We start from the raw sequence: 17,836 nt of genomic DNA, 5'->3' as shown, positions 1-17,836 counted from the left end.
CTGTGGCGTGGAAGGTTCCAAGCTCAGAGGAGATGGATGGGGGTGGGCATTTCAGACAAGGAGGCACAGAAGCCCTGGTTGGAGGCTTGGCCTGTTCAGGGTGGCGAAGCCGGAGGGGCTTTGAATGCCAAGAGCTGGACTAGATCCTGAAGCCGCAGGAGCAGGGAAGCTTTGAGCAGAGAAGGGAGACCCTTTACAGCAGCAGGAGCTGATGTGGCCCCTGCTTGTCCGCACAGGGCCCTCAAGGTCTCTGAGATGGGCCTGGGCCTGTGGTCAGAGAGGCAAGTCTGCCCTCCCTCCTGCCTCGACTGTGTTTCCTTCACGGCAAGCCCTGACTCCTCCATTTCTGACTTCAAGTCCTTGGTATGTACGAAATTCTTGCCTCTCCTTTGGCTGCCCTGCCTGTCTCTCTGGCCGCAGTTTTGAGTTTTGTACCCTGATTCCTACCCTTTTATGTCTGCCTTTCTTAGGCCTTCAGCACACTCTGTCAAAATTAATTTGACACCAAGCTGGCTTTCTCTAGAAAGTCTGGGAAACTTCTAAGCACGAGAGCAAGATTCATGTGGGAAGAATTACCACAGCCCTTTCCTTAGGGCAGTCCTGAGATTAGAATCCTCTGTCTCCAGTGACAAGCCACTAAAGAAAGAAGCTGTTTATCAAGGCTCAGGTGGGTAGAAATAACTTGCTCAGATTCTGGACGGCAGAGTCCAGCACGTCACCTGATTTCCTGGCTCTGTTCTGTTACTTTGATGGGATGCCCTCTTCAAACCACAAACAGACTCTCATCACCTCAAGAGCCTGCCTCTCTGTACACCTTTGCTCTGCTTGGAGAAGTTCTTCATTTACTTCTGGAATCAGGTGAGGGGTTGGACATTGGGTCCAGTTATTACATGGACCTTTATTCTCTCTGTAGGAGCCTTTTTGGGGCGGGAAGATGGGTTTCTGCCACCTTTCTTACTTGGGACAAAATACACTGTTTCCTGCTCTTAATTCACATCTGCAGTTGATCTTGGAATTGGTCATAGTTCTATGTGTGGCCAGTACATTGAGTGCAATTCCAGACTCCAGAACAAAACAGTTTTTCTGTTTTCTCAAAATGCTTAGAGGCCTCAACCCTCACCGCGCCTCCCCCAAGCACTGCCCTTCTCTCTGTGATACTGGGACGATGTCTTCCCAGTGCATTTTTGCCTTCAGCAGCTGCTGGATCTGTGCCAGCGCACCTCACCTTCTGGTCCAGGAACCGCAAGGCACAAGGAGCCTGCCAAGCTGGGAAGACATCACAGAACTCAGTCCTGGTCGCCCGTTTGCTGCCAGATTTCTTCGTAAGGAAGATAGTTTCTGCCCAGACAGCAACATAATCTTCCCCCAATCCCTGGCACAGAGGCTGGGCCACCGTTGTCAACCTGCTGTGAGAACACATTTAATATATGCTGTGTCACTGGTGAATCCTTGCTGAATCCTGTTGGGCTCTGAGAGAGCACAGAACGCCAGCATCTGTGCATGGGCAAAGGGGCAGGTCTAAGTCTTCACACAGTGCAATTTTGATTCACATCAACTAAAATAAAATTTTAAACATATCATTAATCATAATGCTGGCTGCCTTTTCTATATGACTCTGCAGGTTCATGCTCTTACTATTTATTTATTTATGGCTGCACTGGGTCTTCTTTGCTGCACGTGGGCTTTCTCTAGCTGTGGTGAGCAGGGGTTTACTCTTCATTGTCGTGCTTGGGCTTCTCACTGTGGTGGCTTCTCTATTTGTGGAGCACAGGCTCTGGGGCGAGGGGGCTTCAGTAGCTGCTGCACAGGCTTAGTTGTTCTGAGGTATGCAGAATCTTCCAGGGCCAGGGATCACACCTGTGTCCCCTGCGTTGGCAGGTGGGTTATTTTTTGGGGGAGGGAGATTCTTAACCACTGGACCACCAGGGAAGTCCCCACATGCTGTTATTTTTATTTTGGCTTTTATAATAGTCTATGAACATAAATGGAGTATTGTTGTTACTCCAATTGAGAAGCCAGAAACTTAGCATGCCCAAGGTCACACAGCTACTGAATGGCAAAACTGGGATGGAATCTGCATCAGAGCTGGTTCTTCCGCACTTCCTCTCTTTACGACCCAGGGCTGAATCTTGCTGCAGCAGCAGCCTCAGTGGCAGCACAAAAGGGGACTTCAGGACTGCCCACTGCCCTGAGCCCCACAGGCCCTAGTAGTTGAGGGGTGTGTGGCTCTTGAGAATGTTCTCTGAGATCCTAAGGACAGGACTAAGTGGAGGCTTGTGTCAGAAGAAGTGTCCTGGCTAATTGTTCCCCATCCCTGGTGATGGGTATCATTTTATTAAATCTATAAATTGGTTAGGTTAAGACTACAACAGGCTTCCCTGGTGGCTCAGAGGTTAAAGCGTCTGCCTGGAATGCAGGAGACCCGGGTTCGATCCCTGGGTTGGGAAGATCCCCTGGAGAAGGAAATGGCAACCCACTCCAGTACTCTTGCCTGGAAAATCCCATGGACGGAGGAGCCTGGTAGGCTACAGTCCATGGGGTCGCAAAGAGTTGGACACGACTGAGCGACTTCACTTCACTTCACTTCACTTCAAGACTATAACAGAGGAAGGATAATATCTGAAGATCTTCCCAATTAGCAAAGAATGAATATTCTCAAACCTGCTACAGGCCTAACCCAGAAACTCTAGCTTATGGCCACGTTTCCCAAACACATATGTAAGAAGATGTACATGAGTTCAACCAGCTTAACACAGTTGTCACAGTACTGATGATTTTGTAAACTTAATGGCTGCCAAGGTTATGTTTGATCAGTTCATTCAATTCCATAAACATTTACTGAACACTTCCTGTGTTTGGAATGCCGATGGACAGACACATGGCTCAGGGCGGTACCAAGGCAACCTCTGTCAGCAGGACCCCAGAACCTGAAGGACTGAACTATGGAAATCAAATTTAAAAGAATCCTAGCTTTGGGAGTTTCTGACCAAACTGAATGTTTTCGGAGCAGTGACTGGTGACCAGAATGTCCTATCCTCATCTTGGACCTCATTTTACCAAGCAGGTCATATCCTGTTTCTTCATGATTCCATCATCCTAGCGCCAGCTCAGCCAAAATGAGTTGACATAGCATCCAGGAAGTGCTGGAATCTGGCCAGAGCTGAGGCAGAGATCACAATTTCTCGTTCAGGGCTCATCCCACAAGCATTTATTGAATGCCTACTATGTGCAAGGCAAGGCGGTGGATACAGCGGTAAACATGGCCAGGCGGTCCCCACCTCCAGGTTCCTTGTAGTGAGCAGGTCACAACAGTCTGTTCTCATAATTATGGGGAGTGAGCTAACTAGGCCGGTGTCAGAAGAACAGCATTAGTGAAAGAAAACGGCCCAGAACAACGTGACAGGACACAGAACCAACGGCTGGAGCCCAGCCTGGTGTGCAGCGGCTGGGAATAGAGAGGCTCTTCGGAAACAAAGGAGTTGAGCAAACCACGATTCCCAGGGGCAGAAAGGCAAACAGACTAGGCTTTCTGAAAATGGGTGCTATGACCACAAACCAAGAGTTTCACTAATTTCCGGACGCCACCTACACATATTGGTATTGGCATCAGCGCTGTGTTGGAGTTGGGACAACATCTCACAGGAAATATGAGTTTCAAATGTTATTCGGCTCAACAAAAATAAAACTTCTTTAATCGACTACCAGAAAAGATTATTAAGCAAATTCAGCTATAGTTCTCAAAAACTTCACTTGTACACAACATAAACAGATAATAGGTTCTCACTGAGAAATTACCAAATTTTCCTTTGTGTCTTTGTTTCTTTTTCTCTTTGGCTGTGCCCCAATGCTTGTAGGATCTAGGCTTATGGGATCTCGGTTCCTCGACCAGGGCCAGGGCTGGAAACTGGGTCCCTGGAATTCCCTGTATGTTTGTTTGCAGCCGTGTTACCGTGGGGCCTGCACGTGTCGTAAGTGCTATATATGTTTTGTTATTTAGTCACTCAGTTGTGTCTGACTCTTCGCGACCCCATGGACTGTAGCCCACCAGGCCGCTCTGTCAATGGGATTTCCCAGGCAAGATATTGGACTGGATTACCATTTCCTTCTCCAGGGGATTTCCCAACCCAGGGATCAAACACACATCTCCTGCATTGGCAGGTGGGTTCTTTACCACTGAGTCACAAGAGAAGCCCTCAGATACATGTTAACTATATTATTATTATTAAGTCACTCTGTTATACTCCAAGTCAGACAAATACTTAGCCTATCCCCTCTGTTGTCCATAGTCCTAGAGGTACTTTGGGGTGAACATCTACTTATTGCATAATCTTTTAAGAAATTTCTTTTTATCCTTGAGACAGTGTCCACAAATTTTATCTCGCACTTTGCACACTGCTGAGGCATAGGAAATTCCTTCCCTAATACAATATTTTCAGACCACCAAGTCCTGGGAGGTGACAGCTGTAATAAATCTCGTGAGCTCTTTGGTCAGCAGCCACTTCTTAATGGAAAGGTCTATTTCTGACCCTCAGTTACAAATGTCAAAGGCAGACCTTTCCCTCCTCCCAGGCTCCCTTCCCACTCTGCTGTCTTTGGTCACACCTTCTGGTCCTGCAGCTTGCCCCCTGGTTGATAAGTGAGTGCTGCTGGGATGTGACTTGGGGGCACAGAAAGGTCCTTGGACCCAAAATATCTTCTGCCCTGTGGGCTGGGCATCTCATCATCAGTATTGTTCTCTAAAGTCTGAGCAAAGGGGCTTCCCCTCCAAATCCAGGACTATAAATGTGCCTCTGAATTAGGACTTGTTAACAGCAGTCCCAAAATAAACCACCCATATGGGGAGGGGGCATTAACCCCTTACCTTCCCAAGCTCTAGGAGTAGGAGACCAAGACTGAAGATGTCTTCAGGAAAGCTACAAACCTGAGGCCTGCAGACCAATCTGCAATGATCCACGTGTTTTAGGTTATACTTGTGGTGTCCTAAAGCTGTTTTTTAGTGACTTGCCAATATTTTAAAACCAGGATACTTTATAATGGTTCTTGAGAAATAAAAACTTAAAAATAGATGCTTCAGCAATATTGTCCTGCACCCCACAAAATAACAGGAGTCTCGGGGATTCCCTGACACTTTACCCACCACCCACTGAGCCTGAGTTTAAAGTCAGAAAGCAAAAAAAAAAGTCAGAAAGCAGGCCTGGGCACCTGGGACTCATCTGTTTGTTCTGTTTCATTCCAAATATTTCTATTAACTCTACAAATACAAAAACCAAAACAGAAATACAAAAGATGAAAAAACAGAGATGACACAAAGTGGCCTAAATGGTCCTTGTCTTGAGAGAACTTAGGGATTTATTGAAAAAACAATAAATCATAATGAAATGATAATTTTATCATATAAATTATATAATTTATAAATTAGAACAGAATATAGATGTTAAACTTCAAATAAGGATATAATACTGATACATAAAAGCATTTTATGTTTTCACTTCCCTCATCTCTTGAGATAACATTTGCTTCTGTTGAGTCCAGTACTTACCTCCCAAGTCTGTCTCCAAGTAGACCCAACTCCTTGAGGCCAGAGGCTGTTCTAATTGTGTCCTCCGCAGCAAGTGCAGAAAATGCTCAATAAGTATTAGGTGGGAACACCTGATACACTGCTACTGAAATATCCTGGTTTTAAAATATTGACAAGTCACTGAAAAAAAAAAAAAAAAAACCTTTCAAATACTTGAGAGTAGACCCAATAATACATGACTGTAGTTCATGAACAAATGGCAAATAAAACTTTAAAAATAGTGGTGACAAAAAAAATAATGACTTTATCTACTCTGTCATTTTACGTGTATTATTTATTTCTTTACCATAACTAAAAACAGATAATGCCTGTGGTTAAACATTCAACAACATATAAGCATATAGAGTAAAAAAGTGAAAGCTTATATTTTTATTTTCCTCTCCCAACCCCTCCCCAGCTGCTGCCCCCAATTCCGAGTTTGGGATGTATTCTTCCAGATATAAGTAACTAGGCAGACATATCTCCAAGCCTATTCGTATATGTCAGATTAACCCCATTTTACAGATGAGGAAACTGCAGCACGGAAAGGTTGAAGCATTCACCCAAGATCACAGAGCGGAGATTCAAATCCAGATCCTCTGATTCCTAAATCAGAGCATTCCTTTCGCTACGCCCCGTAGGTAACATTTATGGATGAAGAAACCGAGGCTTAGAGGGTCCCTGAGCAGTCAGAACCACATGGTTCACAGTCCAACTTAGGAGAAGCAGGGATAACTGGCCGTGCACGGGAGGCTGCGTGGTGGAGAGAGCCCTGACCAACGTGGAACCGAGGTCGGGTTTGACCATCTCAGCCCAGCAACCCCCGATGTGGGGCGCGGGGCTCGCCCACGCCGCTCGGGTACCGGCGCCACCCAACCCCTTGGCGCAGCTCGCGGCCACCCCGCCTGGGCTGGCGCAGCGCTCGCACCGCCCACTCGGAGCCGGTCGGGAGACCCGGGTCCCGGAGACCGAATCCCAGCCGGGTCGAGGGACAGCCCTGGCGCGATGGCTCCCTCGGAACCCGGCTGGGACCCCCTCGGCTTCGCCCCCCTGGAGCGGTCCGCAGGTGCCGGGCGGGAGCGGCCAAGGCCCGCAGCCTAGGGTGGGTGGCCCTGGCGGGCTGGGGATTCGGGGGCCGCCGGGGGGCTGCCGCTGGGCGCGTGGCGGGCGGGCGGGCTGGCGGGCGGGAGGGGCGGGGGCGGGGCGGGGGCGGAGCCGCGGCCGGAGGCGGCCGTAGCCCGGCCCGGGGGCCGCAGTGGCTGCCGCGGAGCGAGGCTGCCTGGAGGGAGCGCCCGGGCGCAGAGGGGTTAGCTGGCCGCCGGGGCCGCGCAGAGCAGGTACAGATCTTCCCTGGGACCCCTGGCCCCGGTCTCCCTCTCTTCCCCCGTCCGGTTAGACCATCCGCCCCGCGCCCCTGCGCCGCCCCGGTTCCCTGAGCCCCGCGGTCGCGCCCCAGCCACGACCCCGGCCCCAGTTCTTATAGCCTCGGAAGATCTTCCAGTCCCTGGGGTCCAATTCCTGGGGAGGGGGTTCTGATCCCTTGGAACGCTGGCCCCATCACTCGGACGAAGAATCAGCCAAAATTCCTACACAGAATAAAATTGGAAAACACACCCAGGAGCTCCCGGCACGCGCCGGGCACCTCCTGCCCTTCCCCTCAGGAAAGGTACTTCTGGATGATGCGTTCCTCCCCCCATCCCCCCAACCCTGTCATCCGCTTCCGTCCTGGGTTGGGGGACACAGACGCTGGGAGGGATACAAGTGGGTGCCCTGAATCCAGCTCAGCCTGACGACTAGAAAGGCAGGACACCTGTTGGGATGGGCCTCCAGGACCCAGGAGAGGCACAAGGAGGACCAAGGAGTTCTCGCCCAAGACAGGGGCTCTGCAGCCAGCCCCGGAGCCTGTGACCCACCCCCTGCCCCTCAGCACCACTGTTCCCCAGAGGTAGGTCTCTTGGGGGTGAAGGGGTTAGTTCTGCCCAGGTCACTCCTCCTTGATCTCCACTGGCCAGTGTGGAGTTGTGGCAGGGAGGAGCCCAGGTTTGTCTAGACCAGTGTCAGCCTGGCCCAGGAATGACCAGTTCTGTCTGACCTCTCCTTCTTCACTCTGGACAGTGAGACTCACCAGATGAGAAACATGGAAAACATGAAAAGACTCAAAACCACAAATGTGTATCTGTTTCTGCAGTGTGTGTGTGTGTGTGTGTGTGTGTGTGTGTGTGCCGCCCCCTGCCCAGCTATGCAGGGGGTGGGGTAGGACTTTTCCAGAGAGGGAGCCAGGCCTGGCCCTGGCCCCAGGAGCTCACGTCACCCCACCCCCCACCCCTCACTTCTCCAGGGAGCTGCCAAAGCCAAACCCAGCTCAGGACAGGATTATGTGTACTGGGTAGACCCATAGAGAGAGACAGCTAGACACAGGCCTGGGGTAGCAGAGAGAAGCAGAGGCAGAGGGAGTGGAGAGGGGACCCAGCAGCAAGAAGTGGCAGTAACCATCCTCCCATCTCCTTCCCTTCAGCCACCAGGAAGGGAGTCAGGCCGAAAGCTGAAGGTTTGGGTGGAATGTTGGCCCTTCTCTGGAGCCCCTACCCGCCTCCTCATCAGGGCGGAGTTGCTGACCTCAGTGATCAGCCCAGCCAAGGGAAGGAGCAGCCATCAGCAACCCCCTTCCCAACCCCAAGTAGCTGAGGAGACCGTTCGGGCACAGGCTCCGCCACTGTGATCCTTCCCTTAACTTCCCAAGCCCTGGGGTCTCAGGGAGGTGCGGGGGAATGAATTTGCTACCTCCAAGCACATTCCTACCCTTCCCTCTGTCATTTTCCTGCCCCTGAACTGGCCCACCTCGGCATTAGCTCCTTGGATTCCTCTCCCGGGTGCCTTTCAGATCCAACAGAAACATTTTTTTTTTTCCTGGAAAGCAGAGCTCAGAGCAGCATGAAGAGTGGGGGTGGGAAGGGTTCATTGTGAAGGAACTGGAGGTCCATGGGGGAGCCAGGCTTAGACCAGGGGAGGGTTCCAAGCTCCACTTCTCCAGTGATCAAGCTGAGACTTCAGGATGGACTTCCTGGCTCTTCAGAAGATAGACCCATGAGTGACCGGGAACAACAGCCTCTCTAGCTGTATCTCCCCTTCCCAGCTTCTCCCAGCCATCAGAGTCTTGCCTGAAGAAAGGCCTCATTGATCCAATGCCGGAGGCTGGCCCCCTAGAGGGAAGTTAAATATCACTGGGAAAAATCACCTGCTTCTCTAGAGATTAAACCATCAGGCCATTTAATTTATCCCTTGGCTGAAAAGTTTGAGACGGGCACAGTTGTGTCTGAGTGTTCCAGAAGAAGCTTACTAGCTAAGAAGGCAAGAAAAGGCTGAGAGGCAGGTGGGAATGGAAAGCCCAGGGGGCTTCCAGTCAGCAGCTTGGAGAGGATGTCTGAAAAGCCCTCAATGAGCCTCCCTCAACCCTCTTAAGAAAGATGCATGTGTCTGAACTGGCCTAGAGACAGTCACTGGTTAGGACCCAGGAGCTGAGAAGTTCCTGCAGCTGAGGGGAGGACTGCGCCTGAGCTGGGAGGCTGAGGGCACCCACCCCTTCAGCTTGTGTAGATGGACAAAGGCAGTGTTCCTTTTCCCTCTCACCTTTAGGATCATTAAGAGATGGACCAATCATCACCCCTCCATTCTCACTCTGAGTTGTCCTGAGAAGTCATCCCTCCCAATCTCCAGCTTTCCGGAGACTGGACCAGGCTTGGGTCCTTACAGAGTGCAACCCCCATCCGAGGCCCAGATGCCACAGTAGAGTGTTTACTTCCGGTCCCCTCCTCCCTGGGCCCAGGGCCATCAAGGGAGGAGCAATGGGGAAGTGGGCGGGCAGGTAAGTGGTAGGGGCCAGGGTGGAGGGAATGACTGACTCTCAGTCTGTAGAAGTGAGGGGAAGGACCTCTCTGGGAGGGGCCGGGGGAAGTGATGAGTAACTTCTGCTTTCTGAGAAGTTGGTATCAGGATGTGGGGAGCCAGCTGGGGGCAAGGCGTGATGTAACACCTCCTCAGGCTCCTGTCTGATACCTTCGCTCCTGCTTTTGGTTTGCAGGCCCCAGTTGTGTCTGATGCTGCTTCTGTCCCTCCCTCAGCTCTGCCTGGATCAGGAGGTGAGCCAGGGACTAGAGGCTACGATCCTTTCATCTCTCTGTCTCCCCACTACCCACTATCTCCAGACCACATTTGCATTTTCTGCAGCCTCTGATAAGACCTGGCCCCTTTCTCTCACACTTGGCCCTCCAGCCTCTCCAACTCCCTAACTCCTTGCCAAATCACCTCTGCTACTGAATTTGACCTTGGGTCAGTAACAACTGCCCCAAACCTCAGGGTGGACTAGATATTCTGTACAGTTCCCTCGAAAATCATTCTAATTTTGTCTGAACTTTTTGTCTACCTAGGTGTTGTCTGGACACTCTCTTCAGACACCCCCCGAAGAGAGCCAGGGCCCTGAAGGGGTCTGGGGTCCTTGGGACCAGTGGGCCTCTTGCTCCCAGCCCTGCGGGGTTGGGGTACAGCGCCGGAGCCGGACATGTCAGCTCCCTACAACTCAACTCCACCAGGGCCTGCCCCTTCCACCCCGGCCCCCAAGACATCCAGAAGCCCTGCTTCCCCGGGGTCAAGGCACCAGACCGCAGACTTCCCGAGAAACCCTTCCCCTATACAGGCCACCACCTCGAGGAAGAGGTGGCCCCCTTCGAGGTCCTGCTTCTCAATTAGGGAGAGAGGAGGCTCCGGAGACTCAAGGAGCTAGGAGGTGAGGGGTGGGGCTTTGAGGTAGGGGCGGTGCCTTGAGGTAGAGGCGGGGCTTGGGGTGAAGGAAAGGGTAGCAAAGGATCCAGGGCTTAGAAAGGCTTCTCTGGTGCTAGTAAGATGGGGAGGCCGGGTCAGAGATGGCCAGCGCTGTGACTCCATGTCTGCAACACCTTCTCAGGTCCCGGGTTCGAGACCCCATCAAGCCAGGAATGTTTGGCTATGGGAGGGTGCCCTTTGCTTTGCCGCTCCATCGGAACCGCAGGCATCCCCGAAGACCACCCAGATCTGAACTCTCTCAAACCTCAGATCTTCCATCCCTGACTCCGAGAACAGAGCCATCTTCCTCAAACCACACCCAGAAAACAGAACTGTCTCCCACAGAACCTTCTGCCCACACCCTCCCACCCCAAGCAGAACCCCCAAGCCCTGAAGCTGCTCAGACAGCCGTGCCCTTTAGAGCCAGGCCTGCCCCCACAGGGCCACACCCCAGAGCCCAGGCCTCTGGCACAGAGTCCTCCTTTCATTCCCCATCCCCGGGAGAAGGTAGCTCCTTTCACCTGTCCCTTCAGCCAAGAAGGCCAAGTTCCCAGGGTTGGGCCAGCCCCAGGCTGGCAGACAGACACCCTAATCCTTTCCTTTCTGTGCCTTGGGGCCGAGGCCAGCAGAGCTGGGAGCAGTGGAGACCTGGGGGGAATCTCCACGGGTCCCTCACGGAGTCTGCCCCTCCCCAGCCAGATGGCTGGCTGCCTCTGCTGAGCTCTGGCCCCCACTCCAGCCCACTCTGGAGCCTCTTTGCTCCCAGTAGCCCTGTCCCAAGATGTTCTGGGGAGAGTGAACAGCTGAGAGCCTGCAGCCAAGCGGTGAGTTCCTTCTTTGACCCCTCCCAGACTTCCAATTCTGCTTCCCTGATTAGCCCGTCAGATCTGGACCTGAGGGAGAAGGGCCTTGGCATCCGACCTCTTCAGGGCAGGGGGCTTGGAGCTCTTCCCTAGACCTGACCTTCCTCTCTACCCCCCAAATCCAGCCCTGATCCACACCCCCATTTTCCTCCCCAGCTTTGACTCCTCTGTATCCCCCACCTCAGCCCTGCCCCGCTGAGCAGCCAGACCCCCGGGCCCTGCAGTGTGCAGCCTTTGACTCCCAGGAGTTCATGGGCCAACTGTACCAGTGGGAGCCCTTCACGGAAGGTGAGGTTTCTAGCTATCCCTGGAACGGGGGGCTGAAGATTGGGGGATGACGGGGAAGGAGACTCAGCCCTCTTTGTCTCCTCTGTAGGCTCTTGTGTTTCTTCTGAATCATTGTCTTCCTTATTTCCCACGACTGGGGTAAAGAGACAGAACAGGCCCAGAAAGGGGTGGGGGTTTCAAACAGGGCCCCAGCTGTCAGATGTGGTGGATGGTCAGCCGAGGAGTCGGGCTGGGAGAGGGCTGCATTCAGAGGTGCTCTTCAGCGGACCTCCTCTGGGAAGAAACCCGTCCAGGAGGTGGAGTGGACACGACCGGGGCCGGGCATGGGCAGAGAGATCCTGTCCGGTGGTAACAGCCGGCTGGGGGTGGGCCACTGATCCTGGACCATGTTATATCACTTTGTCTCAAGTTACCATTCTTTGGATTTTAGGCCTGTGTCACCTTGATACCAAGACAAGCCCTCCTGAGCTCTGAACTCCCATAATCACAGTTTCAGCTATCTCTCTCAGAGTTGCCTGCCCTTTTCCTGGTCTCAGTGATCCCAGCTGATCTGACTTTTGTGTGACCCTCAAACTGACCTTTCAGAATTGTTGCGTTGCCTTCGACCACAGGGCCCCCGACAACCTCAGGATGCCTTATTGCCAACATAAGGGCTGTTCTCAGGGCCCTTGGAGTCTTTCCCAACTGACCTCCCACCAGGGAACCTAGCTAACCACCCTTCTACCCTGTCTCTTAGTTCAGGGTTCTCAGCGCTGTGAGCTGAACTGCCGTCCCCGTGGCTTCCGCTTCTATGTCCGTCACACCCAAAAGGTCCAGGACGGGACCCTGTGTCAGCCTGGATCCCTGGACATCTGTGTGGCTGGACGCTGTCTGGTGAGGGAAGAGGGGGAGCATGCATGGGGAGAGGGGCAGTGTTAGTAACTACTACACACACACCAAGGGAGCCTCCTTGTTCATTATCACAATGACAAAACACCCGGCTGAGATGGCAAAGAGGAGGGTTCTTACCTGCCAAGTGAGGCTGAGCAAAAGATGTGAACAGTGGGAAAGACCCCGCTGGGCCCGTCCAAGCTTCCTGGAGGCTAGCTGGGGATGGGGTGCTGACAAAGAAACAGTCTCACTTGTACAGCAAAGATCAAGGCCCATGGTGAGCTGAAGGCTCCAAGAAGCCCAGGCCAGGGTGCGAAGTGATGTCTGGCTTCCAGCAGGCTCTGCCTAACTCTGTTTCCCCCCAGAGCCCTGGCTGTGATGGCATCCTCGGCTCTGGCCGGCATCCAGATGGCTGTGGCGTCTGTGGGGGTGATGATTCTACCTGTCGCCTCGTCTCGGGGAACCTCACTGAGCGGGGTGGCCCTCTGGGTTATCAGAAGATCTTGTCCATTCCTGCCGGGGCCTCCCGACTCCAGATTGCCCAGCTCCGGCCCAGCTCCAACTACCTTGGTGAGTCCCTGAGCTCCCTGAGTCTTAGGTCCCCACTCCTTCCCTGGTCAGTTGGTTCTGCCCGGCACACCCCCATTCAGCACAGGAAACAAGCCACCAGTGAAGTCAGGGCTCCCCTCCCTCTCCTTCCCAGGTGGGGGCAATGAGGAGCCACAGGAGCATGGGGAGGTGTGCAGGTTGGGGGGATATGTGGGTTCCCTGCCAGTAGGGAAGTGAGAGGAGAGGAGGACAGGATGACCTCACATGTCCTGATCTGCCACCTCCAGCACTTCGAGGTCCTGGGGGCCGGTCCATCATCAATGGAAACTGGGCTGTGGATCCCCCTGGGTCCTATACCGCCGGCGGGACTGTCTTCCGGTACAACCGTCCTCCCCGGGAGGAGGGCGCTGGGGAGAGTCTGTCCGCAGAAGGCCCCACCACCCAGCCCGTGGATGTCTACGTGAGCGAGGGGCCTGGGCTTGAGGCTGCACCACTGCGGGAGGCCTTTTCTCTGAGGGGAGGCTGTGGGTCTCAGGATGGGCAGAAGGCTGGCGGATGCCCCCTGGCCATCCCTGGACATTCATTACCTTCTCTTTCTCTCCCCAGATGATCTTTCAGGAGGAAAACCCAGGTGTTTTCTATCAGTATGTCATCTCTTCACCTCCCCCGAACCTTGAGAACCCCACTCCAGAGCCCCGTGTTCCTCAACTCCAGCCTGGTAAGACTTTGACTCCCAGACTTAGAAGGAGGTGGGGTGAAGCTGAGCGTGACGAGGCCCATCTGATTTGTCTACTCAACTCTCTCCGCAGAGATTTTGAGGGTAGAGCCCCCTCCTGTTTCAGCGCCTCGCCCTGCCCGCACCCCAGGCACCCTCCAGCGGCAGGTGAGGATCCCCCAGATGCCTGCCCCACCGCCTCCCAGAACACCCCTGGGGTCTCCAGCCGGATACTGGAAACGAGTTGGACACTCGGAGTGCTCGGCATCCTGTGGGAAAGGTGAGACTTCACACACCAGCCCCCTTGGCCCATATTCCTGGCTTGGCACTCCTGATCCCCTGCCCTGGGCATGCATCACACCTTGACTCTGTGCCAACTCAGACTTCAGTGCCTGGGACCCACTGACACTGGATGCCAAGCCATCCCACCTCCCCGGGCTTCCCTTTATCCCCCTTCAGGTGTTTGGCGCCCCATCTTCCTCTGCATTTCTCGAGAGTCAGGAGAGGAGCTGGATGAACGCAGCTGTGCCATGGGTGCCAGGCCCCCAGCCTCCCAGGAGCCCTGCCACGGCCCCCCGTGCCCACCATAGTGAGTGTGCCCCATGGGAGGGCTAGGATCCTAGGGACATAACAGTTGCCCCTGGGAGACCCATCCCTGCACCCGTAGGATCTCACTTGGACTCTGCACTCAATACAGGGTCTCCTGGCTACATTCTCTTAGTTTCTTATACAACCGAGGATGTGTGGTGTGTGTGTGTGTGTGTGTGTGTTAGTCGCTTAGTCCTGTCCAACTCTTTTTGACCCCATGGGCTGTAGCCAGTCAGTCCATGGGATTTCCCAGGCAAGAATACTGGAGTGGGTTGCCATTCCCTTCTCCCAGAGGATCTTCCTGACCTGGGGATCTTCCCGACCTTGGGATCAAACCTTTGTCTCCTGCATTGCAGGAGATTCTTTACCATCTGAGCCACCGCAAGACAACCCTGAGTCCCACAAGGGATCCCAGACTCCAAATGTTAAATAAGCCCACTCGCCTCTGACAGGTCCCCACTCCCAGTTTGTTGTCCCCTTTCCCGAACATGGCAGCCGCACATATCTCTGTTTTTGCCATCTCTGTCTCTGTCCCTTCCCTGCCTCTGCCCACAGCTGGGAGGCCGGCGAGTGGACGTCCTGCAGCCGTTCGTGTGGACCCGGCACCCAGCACCGTCAGCTACGCTGCCGGCAGGAGTTTGGGGGTGGCGGCTCCTCAGTGCCCCTAGAGCGCTGCGGGCACCTGCCCCGACCCAACATCACCCAGCCCTGCCAGCTGCGCCTCTGCGGCCATTGGGAGGTTCGCTCACCCTGGAGTCAGGTGAGTGGCTCCGGGCAAGGAGGCTCTCGGACAGGGAGGATCCTGGAGGTGTGGGCACCAGTGAGCTAGAGCTGCAGTTTTCCCAACTCTGTATTAATCGGCAGAAACTTTTACAAATGAGATCTCATATGAGCCTCCAACTGTAAGGCAGCTAAGACATGCCTTGTACTCAGCCTGCTCCTCAGCCCATGAAGCCCTGTAACCTCTGAGCCAGGCATCAGAGGCCCATCCTGGTTCAGAAGCCCCAGAGAGGGAAGACAGTGAGGAAGCCAGGGAAGCCCAGCCCTCCGTGCCCCTTGTCCCCTCAGTGCTCTGTGCGATGCGGGCGCGGCCAGAGGAGCCGGCAGGTCCGCTGTGTCGGCAACAATGGGGATGAAGTGAGTGAGCAGGAGTGTGCCTCAGGGCCCCCGCGGCCCCCCAGCAGAGAGGCCTGCGACATGGGGCCCTGCACCACGGCCTGGTTCCACAGCGACTGGAGCTCCAAGGTGGGCCCCCTCTCTGCTGAGCCCCAACATCCCTAGTGCCCCCCATCACCCACGACACCCTCTCAGGTGTCTTCCCAATGCAGTTGCATAAATGTTGACTGGGCAAGCACCTGCTGTGTGCTAGACACTGCCAATGTTGGGAACTTGGAAAAAAACTTACACTAACGTCCTGAACCTGCCTGGCAAAAGTCCCCCAGGGCATTCCCTAACTCCCGGATCCAGGAGGTGTCTGTCCTTGACCCCCTCCCCTCCCCCACGTCACCCCGTCTCCCTTCACACTCTGCTTCCCAACAGTGCTCAGCGGAGTGTGGGACGGGAATCCAGAGACGTTCTGTGGTCTGCCTTGGGAGTGGGGAGGCCCACGGGATAAGCCAGGAGGAAGCAGGGGCAGGAGCCGGTGAGCAGACCTGTGCACCCGGAAGCCGGCCCCCTGACATGCGTGCCTGCAGTCTGGGGCCCTGTGAAGTGTCGTGGTGCTGGTACACCGGGCCCTGGGCAGAGGTGAGCTGAGCGCCTGGGAGGGGCCCATGGGTGGGATTCCCGGGGGCGAAGAGGCAGGAGTCATCCTGCTGTCCCTCCCTGTCTCCTCCGTCAGTGCTCCTCAGAGTGCGGCTCTGGCACACAGCGTAGAGACGTCATCTGTGTGTCCAAACTGGGGACTGAGTTCAACGTGACTTCTCCTAGCAACTGTTCCCACCTTCCCAGGCCCCCTGCCCTGCAGCCCTGTCAAGGGCAGGACTGCCAGGACCGGTGGTTTTCTACACCCTGGAGTCCGGTGAGTGCCTGGCTCTCCTGCCCTACCCAGCGTGGACTACCAGGAAAGGAGAGGTTTCTCTCTTTGGACATCCCTCTGTGCCCCCTAGCTAAGGCCAGGGGCAGGTTAACTTGTCCCCCTGCCTAGACTGGGAGGAGAGGTGGGCCCCTCTGCATGGGGGTTCATAATGCTCCAGGAGAGGCCCCCCAACTCCTCCTCCTCTGAGGAGGCCTGGGGTGCAGCAGGAGCCTGGAGCACAGCAGAGGTCTGATTTGATAGCTTGGGGTCTCCCCAGTGTTCTCGCTCCTGCCAGGGTGGCGTGCAGACAAGGGAGGTCCAGTGCCTGACTGCCAACCAGACCCTCAGCATCCGATGCCCTCTTCACCTGCGGCCCGCCAGGAAACGATCCTGTAACAGCCAGCCCTGCAGCCAGCGCCCTGGTAAAGAGCTCCCTCTCCCCCATCCCCAGTAGAGCGGATTTAGCTGAAGTGTGGGTGGAGATTAGGAAGGACAATTGGGAGTGGGCAGCACGCCTCCAGCGGGATGGATCTTGGTGACTTCTTGTGCCCAATGGCCTCCTCTGTCCCCAGATGATCAATGCAAGGACAGCTCTCCACACTGCCCCCTGGTGGTGCAGGCCCGGCTCTGCGTCTATCCCTACTACACAGCCACCTGTTGCCGCTCTTGTGCCCATGTCCTGGAGCGGTCTTCCCCAGAGCCCGCCTGAAATGGGTCCAGGAGACCCTCTCCTTGTGGTTTTCTCATCAGTCACCCACCATCAGTCACCCCTCAATCACCCCACTCTGTATCCTCTGGCTCTCCAGCCTGTCCTGGTCTTACTAGAGACGTCCCCCAGGGTGATGGAAGTTGGCAAGATGATGGACAGTGATCATTAAGATGTGTGGCTGGGTCTGTGCCCGTGTGGCGGTGTGATGGTGTGTGTGCACACATGCACCCAAATGTGTATGGGCCCGTATGGATGTGTGTGCACCCATACATCTCTATCACTTCTCAAAAAGAAGTTACACAATCCCCCAGGAGGGGATGATGCCTGTTTCCCAGAGAGTTTTCTGGGCTGAGAGGAAAGCAAGTTGGCAGCTCTTTGGGAATCCGAGCTACTTAGAGTCTGGCCTCCACATTAATCCCAATTTTGTGTCCTAACCCTCATTTTTCCTGTTCAGGCCACGTATCATCTAAACCTTCCTTCTGTCCTCTGACCCCTTCTCCCTTTACCTAGTCTCTATCCCTCCCTCTCATAGCTAATGAGGGGTGGGGGTGAGCGCTTGCCCTCCAGGAAGAGAGACTGACCCCCAGAGCAGAGACCAGCTGGGCAGAGGATGGAAAAGAGCAAGTTTAGAACAAGACATCCTAGCCCCTGCTTCTACTCCCCACCTCCTAAAATGGTTCCTACTCCAGAACTAATTTATTTTTATTAAAGATGATTATGACAAATGAGAAACAGGCTCTTCATTGTCCTCGTGGGAACCCAGCTATACAGGCCACCTAAGCAAGCTGTGTGAGATGAGAATGAAGGGTGGGAAGGGGAACAGCGCTTGGAGCCCAGATGGACAGTCTGGGCACAGAAAGCCTAA

At 54.5% G+C, this 17,836-nt stretch overlaps 1 protein-coding gene, 1 long non-coding RNA gene and 1 other non-coding gene across 7 annotated transcripts; 2 read left to right on the top strand and 1 right to left on the bottom strand.

Moving 5' to 3' along the window:
* Positions 1 to 851: 851 nt before the first annotated feature.
* Positions 852 to 6,386, bottom strand: LOC138987193 (uncharacterized). The gene is made up of 3 exons (XR_011463594.1): positions 6,121 to 6,386; positions 5,540 to 5,698; positions 852 to 1,406 (listed from the first exon to the last, which is right to left on the bottom strand). It is a non-coding gene; the product is annotated as an uncharacterized lncRNA (long non-coding RNA).
* TRNAS-GGA (transfer RNA serine (anticodon GGA)) lies at positions 2,376 to 2,447 on the top strand. The gene has a single exon. It is a non-coding gene; the product is annotated as a tRNA-Ser (tRNA).
* Positions 6,387 to 6,528: 142 nt separating the features above from the next.
* On the top strand, positions 6,529 to 17,715 carry ADAMTSL4 (ADAMTS like 4). 5 transcript variants are annotated; one of them, XM_070367161.1, is made up of 19 exons: positions 6,531 to 6,659; positions 7,388 to 7,502; positions 9,191 to 9,419; positions 9,636 to 9,693; positions 9,982 to 10,337; positions 10,515 to 11,196; positions 11,421 to 11,523; positions 12,260 to 12,396; positions 12,759 to 12,963; positions 13,230 to 13,402; positions 13,549 to 13,660; positions 13,752 to 13,937; positions 14,117 to 14,246; positions 14,801 to 15,005; positions 15,314 to 15,490; positions 15,785 to 15,991; positions 16,086 to 16,265; positions 16,540 to 16,684; positions 16,835 to 17,715. In XM_070367161.1, the coding sequence occupies exons 3-19, from the start codon at positions 9,400 to 9,402 to the stop codon at positions 16,969 to 16,971; spliced, it is 3,213 nt and encodes a 1,070-aa protein (XP_070223262.1). In that variant the 5' UTR covers positions 6,531 to 6,659; positions 7,388 to 7,502; positions 9,191 to 9,399; the 3' UTR covers positions 16,972 to 17,715. The 5 variants fall into 5 exon arrangements, with proteins under 5 accessions (XP_070223264.1, XP_070223262.1, XP_005894967.1 ...); XM_070367160.1 differs by lacking the exon at positions 6,531 to 6,659 and adding an exon at positions 6,775 to 6,894; XM_070367159.1 differs by lacking the exon at positions 6,531 to 6,659 and adding an exon at positions 6,775 to 6,894 and having other exon boundaries at positions 7,338 to 7,502.
* The last annotated feature ends 121 nt before the right edge of the window (positions 17,716 to 17,836 follow it).

This window comes from Bos mutus, chromosome 3 (assembly GCF_027580195.1).
Source record: "Bos mutus isolate GX-2022 chromosome 3, NWIPB_WYAK_1.1, whole genome shotgun sequence".
Classification (NCBI taxonomy): domain Eukaryota; kingdom Metazoa; phylum Chordata; class Mammalia; order Artiodactyla; family Bovidae; genus Bos; species Bos mutus.
The sequence above is the reverse complement of the archived record's forward strand: the minus strand, read 5'-3'. Positions and strand labels throughout refer to the sequence as shown.